The sequence below is a fragment of the Oncorhynchus clarkii genome, chromosome 20, assembly GCF_045791955.1.
Source record: "Oncorhynchus clarkii lewisi isolate Uvic-CL-2024 chromosome 20, UVic_Ocla_1.0, whole genome shotgun sequence".
NCBI lineage: Eukaryota > Metazoa > Chordata > Actinopteri > Salmoniformes > Salmonidae > Oncorhynchus > Oncorhynchus clarkii.
In genome coordinates this window covers 74,505,637-74,528,689 of record NC_092166.1, presented here as the reverse complement: position 1 = coordinate 74,528,689, position 23,053 = coordinate 74,505,637, and the positions used below count along the sequence as shown (strand labels likewise).

At 48.5% G+C, this 23,053-nt stretch overlaps 1 protein-coding gene across 1 annotated transcript in view; it reads right to left on the bottom strand.

The window, feature by feature from the left end:
• Window positions 1–23,053, bottom strand: part of LOC139376898 (zinc finger matrin-type protein 4-like) — a 140,284-nt gene that overhangs the window by 99,764 nt on the left and 17,467 nt on the right. The window contains exon 2 of the mRNA XM_071119889.1: window positions 4,876–4,980. Within this exon, the coding sequence (XP_070975990.1) occupies window positions 4,876–4,980 (105 nt within the window). The remainder of the gene's footprint in view (window positions 1–4,875; window positions 4,981–23,053) is intronic.

Below are 23,053 nucleotides of genomic sequence, written 5' to 3'. Positions count from 1 at the left end.
GGCGATGAGAGAGAGGAGCAGACTGGTTTGATATGGGCTGGAAAAAGACGAGGGGCGATGAGAGAGAGAGAGAGAGGAGCAGACTGGTTTGATATGGGCTAGGGAAAGACGAGGGGCGATGAGAGAGAGAGAGGAGCAGACTGGTTTGATATGGGCTGGGGAAAGAAGAGGGGCGATGAGAGAGAGGAGCAGACTGGTTTGATATGGGTTGGAGAAAGACGAGGGGTGATGAGAGAGAGGAGCAGACTTGTTTGATATGAGCTGGAGAAAGACGAGGGGCGATGAGAGAGAGAGGAGACTGGTTTGATATGGGTTGGAGAAAGACGAGGGGTGATGAGAGAGAGAGAGAGGAGCAGACTGGTTTGATATGAGCTGGAGAAAGAAGAGGGGCGATGAGAGAGAGGAGCAGACTGGTTTGATATGGGCTGGAGAAAGACGAGGGGCGATGAGAGAGAGGAGCAGACTGGTTTGATATGGGCTGGAGAAAGACGAGGGGCGATGAGAGAGAGAGGAGACTTGTTTAATATGGGCTGGAGAAAGACGAGGGGCCATGAGAGAGAGAGAGAGGAGACTGGTTTGATATGGGCTGGAGAAAGACGAGGGGCGATGAGAGAGAGAGAGGAGCAGACTGGTTTGATATGGGCTGGGGAAAGAAGAGGGGCGATGAGAGAGAGAGAGGAGCAGACTGGTTTGATATGGGTTGGGGAAAGACGAGGGCCGATGAGAGAGAGGAGCAGACTGGTTTGATATGGGCTGGAGAAAGACGAGGGCCGATGAGAGAGAGGAGCAGACTGGTTTGATATGGGTTGGGGAAAGACGAGGGGCGATGAGAGAGAGAGAGGAGCAGACTGGTTTGATATGGGCTGGAGAAAGACGAGGGGCGATGAGAGAGAGAGAGGAGCAGACTGGTTTGATATGGGCTGGGGAAAGACGAGGAGCGATGAGAGAGAGAGAGGAGCAGACTGGTTTGATATGGGCTGGAGAAAGACGAGGGGCGATGAGAGAGAGAGAGGAGCAGACTGGTTTGATATGGGCTGGGGAAAGACGAGGAGCGATGAGAGAGAGAGAGGAGCAGACTGGTTTGATATGGGCTGGAGAAAGACGAGGGGCGATGAGAGAGAGAGAGGAGCAGACTGGTTTGATATGGGCTGGGGAAACCGAGGGGCGATGAGAGAGAGGAGCAGACTGGTTTGATATGTGCTGGAGAAAGACGAGGGGCGATGAGAGAGATGAGCAGACTGGTTTGATATGAGCTGGGGAAAGACGAGGGGCAATGAGAGAGAGGAGCAGAGTGGTGCAGTGTGGGATGGAGAGAGAAGAGAAAAGGAGAGAGGGAGAAAAGAAGAGAGTGTTAGAGAGAGAGAGAAAGAGGAGGGAATTGGTAAGGTGTGGGAGGGAGAGGAGGAGAGTGGCAGGTGTAGGAGAGAGAGGGAGAGAGGCAGAGAGAGCTAAATAATGATTGAAGTGGGAGACTGAACGAGGGAGCGCGGTAGGAAAGTGAGGGAGAAAGCAGGAAGGAGGGGGGAAAGATGTAGAGAAAATAGGAGAGCAAAGGAAGAAAAATATAGAGAAAGAGGTAGGTACAAATGTAGGATGTGAAAGGTTGAATAAGGGAAGACTATAGTGAATAAGAGAGGGAGAGACTGATAGTGGTAGAGAAGAGAGGGAGAGACTGATGGTGGTAGAGAAGATAGGAAGAGACTGATAGTGGTAGAGAAGAGAGGAAGAGACTGATAGTGGTAGAGAAGAGAGGAAGAGACTGATAGTAGTAGAGAAGAGAGGAAGAGACTGATTATGGTAGAGAAGAGAGGGAGAGACAGAGTGGTAGAGAAGAGAGGGAGAGACTGATACTGGTAGAGAAGAGAGGGAGATACTGAAAGTTGTAGAGAAGAGAGGGAGAGACTGGTAGTGGTAGAGAAGAGAGGAAGAGACTGATGGTGGTAGAGAAGAGAGGAAGAGACTGATAGTGGTAGAGAAGAGAGGGAGAGACAGAGTGGTAGAGAAGAGAGGGAGAGACTGATAGTGGTAGAGAAGAGAGGAAGGGACTGATAGTAGTAGAGAAGAGAGGGAGAGGGAGAGACTGACAGTGGTAGAGAGGAGAGGGAGAGACTGATAGTAGTAGAGAAGAGAGGGAGAGACTGATAGTGGTAGAGAAGAGAGGGAGAGACTGATAGTGGTAGAGAGGAGAGGGAGAGACTGATAGTGGTAGAGAAGAGAGGGAGAGACTGATAGTAATAGAGAAGAGAGGGAGAGACTGATAGTAATAGAGAAGAGAGGGAGAGACATAGTGGTAGAGAAGAGAGGTAGAGACTGATAGAGCAGGATAGTGGTAGAGAAGAGAGGGAGAGACTGATAGAGGTAGAGAAGAGAGCTAGAGACTGATAGTGGTAGAGAAGAGAGGGAGAGACTGATAGTGGTAGAGAAGAGAGGGAGAGACTGATAGTGGTAGAGAAGAGAAGAAAATACTGATAGTGGTAGAGAAGAGAGGGAGAGACTGATAGTGGTAGAGAAGAGAGGGAGAGACAGAGTGGTAGAGAAGAGAGGGAGAGACTGATAGTGGTAGAGAAGAGAGGAAGAGACTGATAGTGGTAGAGAAGAGAGGGAGAGACAGAGTGGTAGAGAAGAGAGGGAGAGACTGATAGTGGTAGAGAAGAGAGGGAGAGACTGATAGTGGTAGAGAAGAGAGGGAGAGACGGAGTGGTAGAGTAGAGAGGAAGAGACTGATAGTGGTATAGAAGAGAGGGAGAGACTGATAGTGGTAGAGAAGAGAGGAAGAGACTGATAGTGGTAGAGAAGAGAAGGAGAGACAGAGTGGTAGAGAAGAGAGGGAGAGACTGATAGTGGTAGAGAAGAGAAGGAGAGACAGAGTGGTAGAGAAGAGAGGGAGAGACTGATGGTGGTAGAGAAGAGAGGGAGAGACTGATAGTGGTAGAGAAGAGAGGGAGAGACTGATAGTGGTAGAGAAGAGAGGAAGAGACTGATGGTGGTAGAGAAGAGAGGGAGAGACTGATAGTGGTAGAGAAGAGAGGGAGAGACTGATAGTGGTAGAGAAGAGAGGGAGAGACTGATAGTGGTAGAGAAGAGAGGAAGAGACTGATGGTGGTAGAGAAGAGAGGGAGAGACTGATAGTGGTAGAGAAGAGAGGGAGAGACTGATAGTGGTAGAGAAGAGAGGGAGAGACTGATAGTGGTAGAGAAGAGAAGGAGAGACAGAGTGGTAGAGAAGAGAGGGAGAGACTGATAGTGGTAGAGAAGAGAGGGAGAGACTGATAGTGGTAGAGAAGAGAGGGAGAGACTGATAGTGGTAGAGAATAGAGTGAGAGACTGATAGTGGTAGAGAAGAGAGGAAGAGACTGATGGTGGTAGAGAAGAGAGGGAGAGACTGATGGTGGTAGAGAAGAGAGGGAGAGACTGATAGTGGTAGAGAAGAGAGGAAGGGACTGATAGTAGTAGAGAAGAGAGGGAGAGGGAGAGACTGATAGTGGTAGAGAAGAGAGGAAGAGACTGATAGTGGTAGAGAAGAGAGGGAGAGACTGATAGTGGTAGAGAAGAGAGGAAGGGACTGATAGTGGTAGAGAAGAGAGGAAGAGACTGATAGTAGTAGAGAAGAGAGGAAGAGACTGATAGTGGTAGAGAAGAGAGGAAGAGACTGATAGTGGTAGAGAAGAGAGGGAGAGACTGATAGTGGTAGAGAAGAGAGGGAGAGACTGATAGTAGTAGAGAAGAGGGAGAGACTGATAGTGGTAGAGAAGAGAGGAAGAGACTGGTAGTGGTAGAGAAGAGAGGGAGAGACTGATAGTGGTAGAGAAGAGAGGGAGAGACTGATAGTAGTAGAGAAGAGGGAGAGACTGATAGTGGTAGAGAAGAGAGGAAGAGACTGGTAGTGGTAGAGAAGAGAGGGAGAGACTGATAGTAGTAGAGAAGAGAGGGAGAGAGGAATGAGTGGTGGATTGTTAAAGAAACATGTAGAAAGTGAATATGTAGAAAGCGATAATGGAGAAGACAGGAAGAAAGAGGAGAGGGTGGGTGGGAGGGAGATAAGAGGGACAACATTGACAGGTAATGCTGGGCCTGGGTCTGAGTCTGAGATGCACTAGACATACACCCACACACCTGCAATGTGATGGACAGAGGAGCAGGCAGGGAGTCAGGCAGGGAGTCAGACAGGGAGTCAGGCAGGGAGTCAGGCAGGGAGTCAGGCAGGGAGTCAGACAGGGAGTCAGGCAGGGAGTCAGGCAGGGAGTCAGGCAGGGAGTCAGGCAGGGAGTCAGGCAGGGAGTCAGACAGGGAGTCAGACAGGGAGTCAGGCAGGGAGTCAGGCAGGGAGTCAGACAGGGAGTCAGGCAGGGAGTCAGACAGGGAGTCAGACAGGGAGTCAGGCAGGGAGTCAGACAGGGAGTCAGGCAGGGAGTCAGGCAGGGAGTCAGACAGGGAGTCAGGCAGGGAGTCAGACAGGGAGTCAGGCAGGGAGTCAGACAGGGAGTCAGACAGGGAGTCAGGCAGGGAGTCAGACAGGGAGTCAGGCAGGGAGTCAGGCAGGGAGTCAGACAGGGAGTCAGGCAGGGAGTCAGGCAGGGAGAGGATGGTATTTGACTCCCAGGGGAAAGATCTTACAGGGGCAGTGGAGCAGCATGACTGGACTCAGGCAGGTTATCACCCACTAGCAGCACTCCATTATCTATCTATCCATCCCTCCAGCTGGCACTGTCTCTCTCCCTCTAATGCAACTCCCTGCACCACACTCTCCCCTCTTGATTACCCCACACTCATACCCCCTGCCCTCCTCCTCTCTCTCAGGCCTCTTCCTCGCTCTCTGTGTGTGTGTGAGTGTGCACACATGCGCGTGTGCCTGCATGTGTGCGTGATGTAGACTCACCTCATAGTGTGCTGTGCGTTGCGACTCGGAGATGAGTTGGGCATTACAGATGTTGCAGTAACTCTCTGTGAACAGTCCTCCTTCCACGACCCCAGCCGACTTCATCTTTAGACACACACACACAGAAAAAACATACTTAGAATAAAGCAATACGCCCTCTTGCCAGGATATAGTGACTCTGATCAAATGACACCCTTATCCCTTAGAGTGACTCTAATCAAATATAGTGCACTGCATAGGGAATAGGGTGTCACACTGCATAGGGATTAGGGTGTCACACAGCATAGGGAATAGGGTGTCACACTGCATAGGGAATAGGGTGTCACACTGCATAGTGAATAGGGTGTCACACTGCATAGGGAATAGGGTGTCACATTGCATAGTGAATAGGGTGCCACACTGCATAGGGAGTCACAATGCATAGGGAATAGGGTGTCACACAGCATAGGGAATAGGGTGTCACACTGCCTAGGGAATAGGGAGTCACACTGCATAGGGAATAGGGTGTCACACAGCATAGGGAATAGGGTGTCACGCAGCATAGGGAATAGTGTGTCACACTGCATAGGGAATAGGGTGTCACACTGCATAGGGAATAGGGTATTACACTGCATAGGGAATAGGGAGTCACACAGCATATGGAATAGGGTGTCACACTGCATAGGGAATAGGGTGTCACACTGCATAGGGAATAGGGTGTCACAAAACATAGGGAGTCACACAGCATAGGGAATAGGGTGTCACACAGCATAGGGAATAGGGTGTCACACTGCCTAGGGAATAGGGAGTCACACTGCATAGGGAATAGGGTGTCACGCTGCATAGGGAATAGGGTGTCACAAAACATAGGGAGTCACACAGCATAGGGAATAGGGTGTCAAATTACACCCGTATCCCTTAGAGTGACTCTAATCAAATATAGTGCACTGCATAGGGAATAGGGTGTCACACTGCATAGGGATTAGGGTGTCACACAGCATAGGGAATAGGGTGTCACACTGCATAGGGAATAGGGTGTCACACTGCATAGTGAATAGGGCGTCACACTGCATAGTAAATAGGGTGCCACACTGCATAGGGAGTCACAATGCATAGGGAATAGGGTGTCACACAGCATAGGGAATAGGGTGTCACACTGCCTAGGGAATAGGGAGTCACACTGCATAGGGAATAGGGTGTCACACAGCATAGGGAATAGGGTGTCACGCAGCATAGGGAATAGTGTGTCACACTGCATAGGGAATAGGGTGTCACACTGCATAGGGAATAGGGTATCACACTGCATAGGGAATAGGGAGTCACACAGCATATGGAATAGGGTGTCACACTGCATAGGGAATAGTGTGTCACACTGCATAGGGAATAGGGTGTCACACTGCATAGGGAATAGGGTATCACACTGCATAGGGAATAGGGAGTCACACAGCATATGGAATAGGGTGTCACACTGCATAGGGAATAGGGTGTCACACTGCATAGGGAATAGGGTGTCACAAAACATAGGGAGTCACACAGCATAGGGAATAGGGTGTCACACAGCATAGGGAATAGGGTGTCACACTGCCTAGGGAATAGGGAGTCACACTGCATAGGGAATAGGGTGTCACACTGCATAGGGAATAGGGTGTCACAAAACATAGGGAGTCACACAGCATAGGGAATAGGGTGTCAAATTACACCCGTATCCCTTAGAGTGACTCTAATCAAATATAGTGCACTGCATAGGGAATAGGGTGTCACACTGCATAGGGATTAGGGTGTCACACAGCATAGGGAATAGGGTGTCACACTGCATAGGGAATAGGGTGTCACACTGCATAGTGAATAGGGCGTCACACTGCATAGGGAATAGGGTGTCACACTGCACAGTGAATAGGGTGCCACACTGCATAGGGAGTCACAATGCATAGGGAATAGGGTGTCACACAGCATAGGGAATAGGGTGTCACACTGCCTAGGGAATAGGGAGTCACACTGCATAGGGAATAGGGTGTCACACAGCATAGGGAATAGGGTGTCACGCAGCATAGGGAATAGTGTGTCACACTGCATAGGGAATAGGGTGTCACACTGCATAGGGAATAGGGTATCACACTGCATAGGGAATAGGGAGTCACACAGCATATGGAATAGGGTGTCACACTGCATAGGGAATAGGGTGTCACACTGCCTAGGGAATAGGGAGTCACACTGCATAGGGAATAGGGTGTCACACTGCATAGGGAATAGGGTGTCACACTGCCTAGGGAATAGGGTGTCATACTGCCATAGGGAATAGGGTGTCACACTGCATAGTGAATAGGGCGTCACACTGCATAGGGAATAGGGTGTCACACTGCACAGTGAATAGGGTGCCACACTGCATATGGAGTCACAATGCATAGGGAATAGGGTGTCACACAGCATAGGGAATAGGGTGTCACACTGCCTAGGGAATAGGGAGTCACACTGCATAGGGAATAGGGTGTCACACAGCATAGGGAATAGGGTGTCACGCATCATAGGGAATAGTGTGTCACACAGCATAGGGAATAGGGTGTCACACTGCATAGGGAATAGGGTATCACACTGCATAGGGAATAGGGAGTCACACAGCATATGGAATAGGGTGTCACACTGCATAGGGAATAGGGTGTCACACTGCCTAGGGAATAGGGAGTCACACTGCATAGGGAATAGGGTGTCACACTGCATAGGGAATAGGGTGTCACACTGCCTAGGGAATAGGGTGTCATACTGCCATTGGGAATAGGGAGTCACACTGCATAGGGAATAGGGTGTCACACTGCATAGGGAATAGGGTGTCACAAAACATAGGGAGTCACACAGCATAGGGAATAGGGTGTCACACAGCATAGGGAATAGGGTGTCACACTGCCTAGGGAATAGGGAGTCACACTGCATAGGGAATAGGGTGTCACACGGCATAGGGAATAGTGGGTCACACTGCATAGGGAATAGGGTGTCACACTTCATAGGGAATAGGGTATCACACTGCATAGGGAATAGGGAGTCACACAGCATATGGAATAGGGTGTCACACTGCATAGAGAATAGGGTGTCACACTGCATAGGGAATAGGGTGTCACAAAACATAGGGAGTCACACAGCATAGGGAATAGGGTGTCACACAGCATAGGGAATAGGGTGTCACACTGCATAGGCAATAGGGTGTCACACTGCATAGGGAATAGGGTGTCACACTGCATAGGGAATAGGGAGTCACAAAACATAGGGAGTCACACTGCATAGGGAATAGGGTGTCACACAGCATAGGGAATAGGGTGTCACACTGCATAGGGAATATGGTGTCACACTGCATAGGGAATAGGGTGTCACACTGCATAGGGAATAGGGTGTCACAAAACATAGGGAGTCACACTGCATAGGGAATAGGGCGTCACACTGCATAGGGAATAGGGTGTCACACAGCATAGGGAATAGGGTGTCACACAGCATAGGGAGTCACAATGCATAGGGAAAAGGGTGTCACACTGCATAGGGAATAGGGTGTCACATTGCATAGGGAATAGGGTGTCACACTGCATAGGGAATAGGGTGTCACACTGCATAGGGAATAGGGTGTCACAAAACATAGGGAGTCACACTGCATAGGGAATAGGGTGTCACACAGCATAGGGAATATGGTGTCACACCGCATAGGGAATAGGGTGTCACACAGCATAGGGAATAGGGTGTCACACTGCCTAGGGAATAGGGAGTCACACTGCATAGGGAATAGGGTGTCACACAGCATAGGGAATAGGGTGTCACATAGCATGGGGAATAGTGTGTCACACTGCATAGGGAATAGTGTGTCACACTGCATAGGGAATAGGGAGTCACACTGCATAGGGAATAGGGTGTCACACTGCATAGGGAATAGTGTGTCACACAGCATAGAATATAGGGTGTCACACTGCATACGGAGTCACACTGCATAGGGAATATGGTGTCAAACAGCATAGGGAATAGGGTGTCACACGGCATAGGGAATAGGGTGTCACACTGCATAGGCAATAGGGTGTCACACAACATAGGGAATAGGGTATCACACAGCATAGGGAATAGGGTGTCCCACTGCATAGGGAATAGGGTGTCACACAGCATAGAGAATATGGTGTCACACTGCATAGGGAGTCACAATGCATAGGGAATAGAGTTACACTGCATAGGGAATAGGTTGTCACACTGCATAGTGAATAGGGTGTCACACAGCATAGGGAATAGGGTGTCACACTGCATAGGGAATAGTGTGTCACACAGCATATGGAATAGGGTGTCACACTGCATAGGGAATATGGTGTCACACAGCATAGGGAATAGGGTGTCACACTGCATAGGGAATAGGGTGTCACACTGCATAGGCAATAGGGTGTCACACTACATAGGGAATAGTGTGTCACACAGCATATGGAATAGGGTGTCACACTGCATAGGGAATAGGGTGTCACAAAACATAGGGAGTCACACTGTATAGGGAATAGGGTGTCACACTGCGTATGGAATAGGGTGTCACACAGCATAGGGAATAGGGTGTCACACAGCATAGGGAATAGGGTGTCACAAAACATAGGGAGTCACATTGCATAGGGAATAGTGTGTCACACAACATATGGAATAGGGTGTCACACAGCATAGGGAATAGGGTGTCACACTGCATAGGGAATAGGGTGTCACACTGCATAGGGATAGGGTGTCACACAGCATAGGGAATAGGGTGTCACACTGCATAGGGAATAGTGTGTCACACAGCATTTGGAATAGGGTGTCACACTGCATAGGGAATAGGGTGTCACACAGCATAGGGAATAGGTTGTCACACTGCATAGGGAATAGGGTGTCACACAGCATAGGGAATAGGGTGTCACACAGCCTAGGGAATAGGGTGTCACACTGCCTAGGGAATAGGGAGTCACACTGCATAGGGAATAGGGTGTCACACAGCATAGGGAATCGTGTGTCACACTGCATAGGGAATAGGGTGTCACACTGCATAGGGAATAGGGTGTCACACTGCATAGGGAATAGGGTGTCACACAGCATAGAGAATATGGTGTCACACTGCATAGGGAATATGGTGTCAAACAGCATAGGGAATAGGGTGTCACACGGCATAGGGAATAGGGTGTCATACTGCATAGGCAATAAGGTGTCACACAACATAGGGAATAGGGTATTACACAGCATAGGGAATAGGGTGTCCCACTGCATAGGGAATAGGGTGTCACACTGCATAGGGAGTCACAATGCATAGGGAATAGGGTGTCACACTGCATAGGGAATAGGGTGTCACACAGCATAGGGAATAGGGTGTCACACTGCATAGGGAATAGGGTGTCACAAAACATAGGGAATAGGGTGTCACACTGCATAGGGAATAGTGTGTCACACAGCATATGGAATAGGGTGTCACACTGCATAGGGAATAGGGTGTCACACTGCATAGGGATAGGGTGTCACACAGCATAGGGAATAGGGTGTCACACTGCATAGGGAATAGTGTGTCACACAGCATATGGAATAGGGTGTCACACTGCATAGGGAATAGGGTGTCACACAGCATAGGGAATAGGGTGTCACACTGCATAGGGAATAGGGTGTCACACAGCCTAGGGAATAGGGTGTCACACAGCCTAGGGAATAGGGTGTCACACTGCCTAGGGAATAGGGAGTCACACTGCATAGGGAATAGGGTGTCACACAGCATAGGGAATAGGGTGTCACGCAGCATAGGGAATAGTGTGTCACACTGCATAGGGAATAGGGTGTCACACTGCATAGGGAATAGGGTATCACACTGCATAGGGAATAGGGAGTCACACAGCATATGGAATAGGGTGTCACACTGCATAGGGAATAGGGTGTCACACTGCCTAGGGAATAGGGAGTCACACTGCATAGGGAATAGGGTGTCACACTGCATAGGGAATAGGGTGTCACACTGCCTAGGGAATAGGGTGTCATACTGCCATAGGGAATAGGGTGTCACACTGCATAGTGAATAGGGCGTCACACTGCATAGGGAATAGGGTGTCACACTGCACAGTGAATAGGGTGCCACACTGCATATGGAGTCACAATGCATAGGGAATAGGGTGTCACACAGCATAGGAAATAGGGTGTCACACTGCCTAGGGAATAGGGAGTCACACTGCATAGGGAATAGGGTGTCACACAGCATAGGGAATAGGGTGTCACGCATCATAGGGAATAGTGTGTCACACAGCATAGGGAATAGGGTGTCACACTGCATAGGGAATAGGGTATCACACTGCATAGGGAATAGGGAGTCACACAGCATAGGGAATAGGGTGTCACACTGCATAGGGAATAGGGTGTCACACTGCCTAGGGAATAGGGAGTCACACTGCATAGGGAATAGGGTGTCACACTGCATAGGGAATAGGGTGTCACACTGCCTAGGGAATAGGGTGTCATACTGCCATTAGGAATAGGGAGTCACACTGCATAGGGAATAGGGTGTCACACTGCATAGGGAATAGGGTGTCACAAAACATAGGGAGTCACACAGCATAGGGAATAGGGTGTCACACAGCATAGGGAATAGGGTGTCACACTGCCTAGGGAATAGGGAGTCACACTGCATAGGGAATAGGGTGTCACACGGCATAGGGAATAGTGGGTCACACTGCATAGGGAATAGGGTGTCACACTTCATAGGGAATAGGGTATCACACTGCATAGGGAATAGGGAGTCACACAGCATATGGAATAGGGTGTCACACTGCATAGAGAATAGGGTGTCACACTGCATAGGGAATAGGGTGTCACAAAACATAGGGAGTCACACAGCATAGGGAATAGGGTGTCACACAGCATAGGGAATAGGGTGTCACACTGCATAGGCAATAGGGTGTCACACTGCATAGGGAATAGGGTGTCACACTGCATAGGGAATAGGGAGTCACAAAACATAGGGAGTCACACTGCATAGGGAATAGGGTGTCACACAGCATAGGGAATAGGGTGTCACACTGCATAGGGAATATGGTGTCACACTGCATAGGGAATAGGGTGTCACACTGCATAGGGAATAGGGTGTCACAAAACATAGGGAGTCACACTGCATAGGGAATAGGGCGTCACACTGCATAGGGAATAGGGTGTCACACAGCATAGGGAATAGGGTGTCACACAGCATAGGGAGTCACAATGCATAGGGAAAAGGGTGTCACACTGCATAGGGAATAGGGTGTCACATTGCATAGGGAATAGGGTGTCACAAAACATAGGGAGTCACACAGCATAGGGAATAGGGTGTCACACAGCATAGGGAATAGGGTGTCACACTGCCTAGGGAATAGGGAGTCACACTGCATAGGGAATAGGGTGTCACACTGCATAGGGAATAGGGTGTCACAAAACATAGGGAGTCACACAGCATAGGGAATAGGGTGTCACACAGCATAGGGAATAGGGTGTCACACTGCCTAGGGAATAGGGAGTCACACTGCATAGGGAATAGGGTGTCACACGGCATAGGGAATAGTGGGTCACACTGCATAGGGAATAGGGTGTCACACTTCATAGGGAATAGGGTATCACACTGCATAGGGAATAGGGAGTCACACAGCATATGGAATAGGGTGTCACACTGCATAGAGAATAGGGTGTCACACTGCATAGGGAATAGGGTGTCACAAAACATAGGGAGTCACACAGCATAGGGAATAGGGTGTCACACAGCATAGGGAATAGGGTGTCACACTGCATAGGCAATAGGGTGTCACACTGCATAGGGAATAGGGTGTCACACTGCATAGGGAATAGGGAGTCACAAAACATAGGGAGTCACACTGCATAGGGAATAGGGTGTCACACAGCATAGGGAATAGGGTGTCACACTGCATAGGGAATATGGTGTCACACTGCATAGGGAATAGGGTGTCACACTGCATAGGGAATAGGGTGTCACAAAACATAGGGAGTCACACTGCATAGGGAATAGGGCGTCACACTGCATAGGGAATAGGGTGTCACACAGCATAGGGAATAGGGTGTCACACAGCATAGGGAGTCACAATGCATAGGGAAAAGGGTGTCACACTGCATAGGGAATAGGGTGTCACATTGCATAGGGAATAGGGTGTCACACTGCATAGGGAATAGGGTGTCACACTGCATAGGGAATAGGGTGTCACAAAACATAGGGAGTCACACTGCATAGGGAATAGGGTGTCACACAGCATAGGGAATATGGTGTCACACCGCATAGGGAATAGGGTGTCACACAACATAGGGAATAGGGTGTCACACTGCCTAGGGAATAGGGAGTCACACTGCATAGGGAATAGGGTGTCACACAGCATAGGGAATAGGGTGTCACATAGCATAGGGAATAGTGTGTCACACTGCATAGGGAATAGTGTGTCACACTGCATAGGGAATAGGGAGTCACACTGCATAGGGAATAGGGTGTCACACTGCATAGGGAATAGTGTGTCACACAGCATAGAATATAGGGTGTCACACTGCATACGGAGTCACACTGCATAGGGAATATGGTGTCAAACAGCATAGGGAATAGGGTGTCACACGGCATAGGGAATAGGGTGTCACACTGCATAGGCAATAGGGTGTCACACAACATAGGGAATAGGGTATCACACAGCATAGGGAATAGGGTGTCCCACTGCATAGGGAATAGGGTGTCACACAGCATAGAGAATATGGTGTCACACTGCATAGGGAGTCACAATGCATAGGGAATAGAGTTACACTGCATAGGGAATAGGTTGTCACACTGCATAGTGAATAGGGTGTCACACAGCATAGGGAATAGGGTGTCACACTGCATAGGGAATAGTGTGTCACACAGCATATGGAATAGGGTGTCACACTGCATAGGGAATATGGTGTCACACAGCATAGGGAATAGGGTGTCACACTGCATAGGGAATAGGGTGTCACACTGCATAGGCAATAGGGTGTCACACTACATAGGGAATAGTGTGTCACACAGCATATGGAATAGGGTGTCACACTGCATAGGGAATAGGGTGTCACAAAACATAGGGAGTCACACTGTATAGGGAATAGGGTGTCACACTGCGTATGGAATAGGGTGTCACACAGCATAGGGAATAGGGTGTCACACAGCATAGGGAATAGGGTGTCACAAAACATAGGGAGTCACATTGCATAGGGAATAGTGTGTCACACAACATATGGAATAGGGTGTCACACAGCATAGGGAATAGGGTGTCACACTGCATAGGGAATAGGGTGTCACACTGCATAGGGATAGGGTGTCACACAGCATAGGGAATAGGGTGTCACACTGCATAGGGAATAGTGTGTCACACAGCATTTGGAATAGGGTGTCACACTGCATAGGGAATAGGGTGTCACACAGCATAGGGAATAGGTTGTCACACTGCATAGGGAATAGGGTGTCACACAGCATAGGGAATAGGGTGTCACACAGCCTAGGGAATAGGGTGTCACACTGCCTAGGGAATAGGGAGTCACACTGCATAGGGAATAGGGTGTCACACAGCATAGGGAATCGTGTGTCACACTGCATAGGGAATAGGGTGTCACACTGCATAGGGAATAGGGTGTCACACTGCATAGGGAATAGGGTGTCACACTGCATAGGGAATAGGGTGTCACACAGCATAGAGAATATGGTGTCACACTGCATAGGGAATATGGTGTCAAACAGCATAGGGAATAGGGTGTCACACGGCATAGGGAATAGGGTGTCATACTGCATAGGCAATAAGGTGTCACACAACATAGGGAATAGGGTATTACACAGCATAGGGAATAGGGTGTCCCACTGCATAGGGAATAGGGTGTCACACTGCATAGGGAGTCACAATGCATAGGGAATAGGGTGTCACACTGCATAGGGAATAGGGTGTCACACAGCATAGGGAATAGGGTGTCACACTGCATAGGGAATAGGGTGTCACAAAACATAGGGAATAGGGTGTCACACTGCATAGGGAATAGTGTGTCACACAGCATATGGAATAGGGTGTCACACTGCATAGGGAATAGGGTGTCACACTGCATAGGGATAGGGTGTCACACAGCATAGGGAATAGGGTGTCACACTGCATAGGGAATAGTGTGTCACACAGCATATGGAATAGGGTGTCACACTGCATAGGGAATAGGGTGTCACACAGCATAGGGAATAGGGTGTCACACTGCATAGGGAATAGGGTGTCACACAGCCTAGGGAATAGGGTGTCACACAGCCTAGGGAATAGGGTGTCACACTGCCTAGGGAATAGGGAGTCACACTGCATAGGGAATAGGGTGTCACACAGCATAGGGAATAGTGTGTCACACTGCATAGGGAATAGGGTGTCACACAGCATAGGGAATAGTGTGTCACACTGCATAGGGAATAGGGTGTCACACTGCATAGGGAATAGGGTGTCACACTGCATAGGGAATAGGGTGTCACACTGCATAGGGAATAGGGTGTCACACAGCATAGAGAATATGGTGTCACACTGCATAGGGAATATGGTGTCAAACAGCATAGGGAATAGGGTGTCACACGGCATAGGGAATAGGGTGTCATACTGCATAGGCAATAAGGTGTCACACAACATAGGGAATAGGGTATTACACAGCATAGGGAATAGGGTGTCCCACTGCATAGGGAATAGGGTGTCACACTGCATAGGGAGTCACAATGCATAGGGAATAGGGTGTCACACTGCATAGGGAATAGGGTGTCACACAGCATAGGGAATAGGGTGTCACACTGCATAGGGAATAGGGTGTCACAAAACATAGGGAGTCACACTGCATAGGGAATAGGGTGTCACACAGCATAGGGAATAGGGTGTCACACTGCATAGGGAATAGGGAGTCACACTGCATAGGGAATAGGGTGTCACACAGCATAGGGAATAGTGTGTCACACTGCATAGGGAATAGTGTGTCACACTGCATAGGGAATAGGGTGTCACACTGCATAGGGAATAGGGTGTCACACTGCATAGGGGATAGGGTGTCACACAGCATAGGGAATAGGGTGTCACACTGTATAGGGAATAGGGTGTCTCAAAACATAGGGAGTCACACTGCATAGGGAATAGGGTGTCACACAGCATATGGAATAGGGTGTCACACAGCATAGGGAATAGGGTGTCACACTGCCTAGGGAATAGGGAGTCACACTGCATAGGGAATAGGGTGTCACACAGCATAGGGAATAGGGTGTCACACAGCATAGGGAATAGTGTGTCACACTGCATAGGGAATAGGGTGTCACACTGCATAGGGAATAGCGTGTCACACTGCATAGGGAGTCACACTGCATAGGGAATATGGTGTCAAACAGCATAGGGAATAGGGTGTCACACGGATATACACACGAATACACACACACACACACACACACACACACACACACACACACATACACACACACACACACACACACACACACACTCAGCCTCAATGCACAACTAGCTGCTGCACTCACACACACACACACACACACAGCCTTGTACAACTAACCTCGTAGGGACACACAATTCAGTCCAATTCAAAATCCTATTTTCCCTAAGCCCTAACCCTACCCTTAACCCAGAAATAGCATTTGACCTTGTGGGGACTAACAAAATGTCCCCAGTTGGTCAAATTTGTTGTCAGTTGACTATTCTTGTGGAGACTTCTGGTACCCACACGTATAGTTAAACACACACACACACACACACACAATTAACCCTTCACTTCTCTTAGCTCTCATCACAGTAGAGTGGACAATATCATAAACTAAAGCAGCTCGTTAAAATAGAATCGAAGAGAATAAAATAGATCCTCATTATCTAATTGAACCTTTGGTCGACTCATTAACGCTTAGCTACAGCACTCCAAGGTATTATCCTTAACACCTGAGGGGGGGGACTCATTAACGCTTAGCTACAGCACTCCAAGGTATTATCCTTAACACCTGAGGGGGGGAATCATTAACGCGTAGCTACAGCACTCCAAGGTATTATCCTTAACACCTGAGGAAGGGAATCATTAACGCTTAGCTACAGCACTCCAAGGTATTATCCTTAACACCTGAGGAAGGGAATCATTAACGCGTAGCTACAGCACTCCAAGGTATTATCCTTAACACCTGAGGAAGGGAATCATTAACGCGTAGCTACAGCACTCCAAGGTATTATCCTTAACACCTGAGGGGGGGAATCTATATTCATATAGATGCTGTTGAGAACATACATTCTCTGTCATGCACTAGAATAGGAAATGAGGTAGACATGTCCGTTCTACACACAACATTTCTACCTGCACTGTTCTGAACATTGCTTCCACCAGAAAGTGACAGAGGGAAAGTCACTCAAGTCAGAATCTTTTTGATCCAAATGATAATTGTTTGCTCCATTGATGAGATGCAGTAACGTAGTGATGGAAGGTGAGAAAGGTGAAGTTGAAAACAATGACAAGAATCATTCTACTCCTGACAGAATACAGGCCAATCAAAGCATCTCTCATATTCTGTAGTTAAATAACTTACATTGACTCTCGATTGACAGGCAAGAACCAACCGACCTGCAAATTAAACATTATCATTTCATCTCTTCGTTAATTAAGATGACGTCACAAACTTCATAATCTGCCAAAATATCTCAACTCCCCCTGTGGGTATAACATGTTGCATGGAGCTCTGTCTGGGTAGACTGACTCATTTATGAAGGCAATCTGTGACGAGATGAATGACTAGATAGGGGGGAGAGAGACAGAGACAGAGACGGAAAGAGAGAGAGAGAGAGAGAGAGAGAGAGAGAGACAGCGGGAGGGGGAGAGGGAGAGAGACAGAGGGAGGGGGAGAGGGACAGAGGGAGGGGGATAGAAAGGGTGGGAAGAGAGAGAGACAGAGGGAGAGGGAGAAGGAGAGGGACAGAGGGAGAGGGAGAAGGAAAGGGACAGAGGGTGGGGGAGAGGGAGAGGGACAGAGGGAGGGGGAGAGAAAGGGTGGGAAGGGGAGAGAGACAGAGGGAGAGGGAGAAGGAGAAGGAGAGGGACAGAGGGAGGGGGAGAGGGACAGAGGGAGGGGAGGGGGAGAGGGACAGAGGGAGGGGGAGAGAAAGGGTGGGAAGGGGAGAGAGACAGAGGGAGAGGGAGAAGGAGAGGGACAGAGGGAGAGGGAGAAGGAGAGGGACAGAGGGAGGGAGGGGGAGAGGGAGAGAGACAGAGGGAGGGGGAGAGGGAGAGGGACAGAGGGAGGGGGAGGGGGAGAGGGAGAGAGGGAGGGGGAGAGGGAGAGAGACAGAGGGAGGGGGATAGGGAGAGGGACAGAGGGAGGGGGAGAGGGAGAGGGACAGAGGGAGGGGGAGAGAAAGGGTGGGAAGGGAGAGAGACAGAGGGAGAGGGAGAAGGACAGAGGGAGAGGGAGAAGGAGAGGGACAGAGGGAGGGGGAGAGGGACAGAGGGAGAGGGAGAAGGAGAGGGTCAGAGGGAGGGGGAGAGTGAGAGGGACAGAGGGAGGGGGAGAGGGAGAGGGACAGAGGGAAGGGGAGAGAAAGGGTGGGAAGGGGAGAGAGACAGAGGGAGAGGGAGAAGGAGAGGGACAGAGGGAGAGGGAGAAGGAGAGGGACAGAGGGAGGGGGAGAGGGAGAGGGACAGCGGGAGGGGGAGAGAAAGGGTGGGGAGGGGAGAGAGACAGAGGGAGAGGGAGAAGGAGAGGGACAGAGGGAGGGGGTGAGGGAGAGAGAGAGAGACAGAGGGAGGGGGAGAGGGAGAGGGACAGAGGGAGGGGGAGAGAAAGGGTGGGAAGGGGAGAGAGACAGAGGGAGAGGGAGAAGGAGAGGGACAGAGGGAGAGGGAGAAGGAGAGGGACAGAGGGAGGGGGAGAGGGAGAGGGACAGCGGGAGGGGGAGAGAAAGGGTGGGGAGGGGAGAGAGACAGAGGGAGAGGGAGAAGGAGAGGGACAGAGGGAGGGGGATAGGGAGAGAGAGAGAGACAGAGGGAGGGGGAGAGGGACAGAGGGAGGGGGAGAGAAAGGGTGGGAAGGGGAGAGAGACAGAGAAGGAAGGGAGAGAGAGGGTGGGTGGGTGAGAGAGAAAAATGGAGAGAAAGAAGAGTTAGGTAGCTAGTGAGAGAGAAACATGGAGAGAAAGAAGAGTTAGGTAGCTAGTGAGAGAGAAACATGGAGAGAAAGAAGAGTTAGGTAGCTAGTGAGAGAGAAACATGGAGAGAAAGAAGAGTTAGGTAGCTAGTGAGAGAAACAAAACACTAGCAGGAATGTCGGATGACGCCATACAATCACAAATTCTTTAAATAAGTTAAACAACAGAAATGAGCTAAATACAGTGCCTTCAGAAAGTAATACGACCCTTTGACTTGTTCCACATTGTGTTACGTTACAGTCTTATTCTAAAATGGATTGAATTGTTTTATTTCCCTCATCAATACATTCACAATTCCCCGTACTGACAAAGCAAAAACAGGTTGTTGGTTTTTTTTCTTCACATTTACATAAGTATTCAGACACTTTACTCAGGACTTTGTTGAGGCACCTTTGGCAGCAGTTACAGCCTTGAGACTTCTTGGATTTGATGCTACAAGCTTGTACAGTGCCTTGCGAAAGTATTCGGCCCCCTTGAACTTTGCGACCTTTTGCCACATTTCAGGCTTCAAACATAAAGATATAAAACTGTATTTTTTTGTGAAGAATCAACAACAAGTGGGACACAATCATGAAGTGGAACGACATTTATTGGATATTTCTAACTTTTTTAACTAATCAAAAACTGAAAAATTGGGTGTGCAAAATTATTCAGCCCCTTTACTTTCAGTGCAGCAAACTCTCTCCAGAAGTTCAGTGAGGATCTCTGAATGATCCAATGTTGACCTAAATGACTAATGATGATAAATACAATCCACCTGTGTGTAATCAAGTCTCCGTATAAATGCACCTGCACTGTGATAGTCTCAGAGGTCCGTTAAAAGCGCAGAGAGCATCATGAAGAACAAGGAACACACCAGGCAGGTCCGAGATACTGTTGTGAAGAAGTTTAAAGCCGGATTTGGATACAAAAAGATTTCCCAAGCTTTAAACATCCCAAGGAGCACTGTGCAAGCGATAATATTGAAATGGAAGGAGTATCAGACCACTGCAAATCTACCAAGACCTGGCCGTCCCTCTAAACTTTCAGCTCATACAAGGAGAAGACTGATCAGAGATGCAGCCAAGAGGCCCATGATCACTCTGGATGAACTGCAGAGATCTACAGCTGAGGTGGGAGACTCTGTCCATAGGACAACAATCAGTCATATATTGCACAAATCTGGCCTTTATGGAAGAGTGGCAAGAAGAAAGCCATTTCTTAAAGATATCCATAAAAAGTGTTGTTTAAAGTTTGCCACAAGCCACCTGGGAGACACACCAAACATGTGGAAGAAGGTGCTCTGGTCAGATGAAACCAAAATTGAACTTTTTGGCAACAATGCAAAACGTTATGTTTGGCGTAAAAGCAACACAGCTCATCACCCTGAACACACCATCCCCACTGTCAAACATGGTGGTGGCAGCATCATGGTTTGGGCCTGCTTTTCTTCAGCAGGGACAGGGAAGATGGTTAAAATTGATGGGAAGAAGGATGGAGCCAAATACAGGACCATTCTGGAAGAAAACCTGATGGAGTCTGCAAAAGACCTGAGACTGGGACGGAGATTTGTCTTCCAACAAGACAATGATCCAAAACATAAAGCAAAATCTACAATGGAATGGTTCAAAAATAAACATATCCAGGTGTTAGAATGGCCAAGTCAAAGTCCAGACCTGAATCCAATCGAGAATCTGTGGAAAGAACTAAAAACTGCTGTTCACAAATGCTCTCCATCCAACCTCACTGAGCTCGAGCTGTTTTGCAAGGAGGAATGGGAAAAAATGTCAGTCTCTCGATGTGCAAAACTGATAGAGACATACCCCAAGCGACTTACAGCTGTAATCGCAGCAAAAGGTGGCGCTACAAAGTATTAACTTAAGGGGGCTGAATAATTTTGCACGCCCAATTTTTCAGTTTTTGATTTGTTAAAAAAGTTTGAAATATCCAATAAATGTCGTTCCACTTCATGATTGTGTCCCACTTGTTGTTGATTCTTCACAAAAAAATTAAGTTTTATATCTTTATGTTTGAAACCTGAAATGTGGCAAAAGGTCGCAAAGTTCAAGGGGGCCGAATACTTTCGCAAGGCACTGTATTTGGGGAGTTTCTCCAATTCTTCTCTGCAGACCCTCTCAAGCTCTGTCAGGTTGGATTGGGAGCGTCGCTGCACAGCTATTTTCAGGTCTCTCCAGAGATGTTCGATCAGGTTCAAGTCCGGGCTCTGGCTGGGGCACTCAAGGACATTCATAGACTTGTCCCAAAGCCACTCTTGTGTTGTCTTGGCTGTATGCTTAGGGTCATTGTCATGTTGGAAGGTGAACCTTCGCCCCAGTCTGAGGTCCTGAGTGCTCTGGAGCAAGTTTTCATCAAGGATCTCTCTGTACTCCATTCATCTTTCCCTCGATCCTGACGAGTCTCCCTGTCCCTGCCACTGAAAAACATCCCCACAGCAGAATGCTGCCACCACCATGCTTCACCGTAAGGATGGTGCCAGGTTTCCTCCAGAGGTGACGCTTGGCATTCAGGCCAAATACTGTAGTTAAATCTTGGTTTCATCAGACCAGAGCAAGCGGGCCGTCATGTGCCTTTTACTGAGGAGTGGCTTCCGTCTGGCCCTTCTACCATAAAGGCCTGATTAGTGGAGTGCTGCAGAGATGGTTCTGGAAGGTTCTCCCAACTCCACAGAGGAACTCTGGAGCTCTATTAGAGTGACCATCAGGTTCTTGGTCACCTCCCTGACCAAGGCCCTTCTCCCCCGATTGCTCAGGAAGAGTCTTGGTGATTCCAAACTTCTTCCATTTAAGAATGATGGAGTCCACTGTGTTCCTGCGGACCTTCAATGCTGCAGAAAACTCCCCAGATCTGTGCTTCGACACAATCATCCGAGACTTAGGTCTCTCTTTATGTAGTGTGGGGTGTCTCTCTTGTCGTGATGTGTGTTGTTGTCTTAGGTCTCTCTTTATGTAGTGTTGTGTTGTCTCTCTTGTCGTGATGTGTGTTTTGTCTTAGGTCTCTCTTTATGTAGTGTTGTGCTGTCTCTCTTGTCGTGATGTGTGTTGTTGTCTTAGGTCTCTCTTTATGTAGTGTTGTGCTGTCTCTCTTGTCGTGATGTGTGTTGTTGTCTTAGGTCTCTCTTTATGTAGTGTTGTGGTGTCTCTCTTGTCGTGATGTGTGTTGTTGTCTTAGGTCTCTCTTTATGTAGTGTTGTGTTGTCTCTCTTGTCGTGATGTGTGTTGTTGTCTTAGGTCTCTCTTTATGTAGTGTGGGGTGTCTCTCTTGTCGTGATGTGTGTTGTTGTCTTAGGTCTCTCTTTATGTAGTGTTGTGTTGTCTCTCTTGTCGTGATGTGTGTTGTTGTCTTAGGTCTCTCTTTATGTAGTGTTGTGGTGTCTCTCTTGTCGTGATGTGTGTTGTTGTCTTAGGTCTCTCTTTATTTAGTGTTGTGGTGTCTCTCTTGTCGTGATGTGTGTTGTTGTCTTAGGTCTCTCTTTATGTAGTGTTGTGGTGTCTCTCGTTGACGTGATGTGTGTTGTTGTCTTAGGTCTCTCTTTATGTAGTGTTGTGGTGTCTTTCTTGTCGTGATGTGTGTTTTGTCTTAGGTCTCTCTTTATGTAGTGTTGTGGTGTCTCTCTTGTCGTGATGTGTGTTGTTGTCTTAGGTCTCTCTTTATGTAGTGTTGTGGTGTCTCTCTTGTCGTGATGTGTGTTGTTGTCTTAGGTCTCTCTTTATTTAGTGTTGTGGTGTCTCTCTTGTCGTGATGTGTGTTGTTGTCTTAGGTCTCTCTTTATGTAGTGTTGTGGTGTCTCTCTTGTCGTGATGTGTGTTGTTGTCTTAGGTCTCTCTTTATGTAGTGTTGTGGTGTCTCTCTTGTCGTGATGTGTGTTGTTGTCTTAGGTCTCTCTTTATGTAGTGTTGTGGTGTCTCTCTTGTCGTGATGTGTGTTGTTGTCTTAGGTCTCTCTTTATGTAGTGTTGTGGTGTCTCTCTTGTCGTGATGTGTGTTGTTGTCTTAGGTCTCTCTTTATGTAGTGTTGTGGTGTCTCTCTTGTCGTGATGTGTGTTG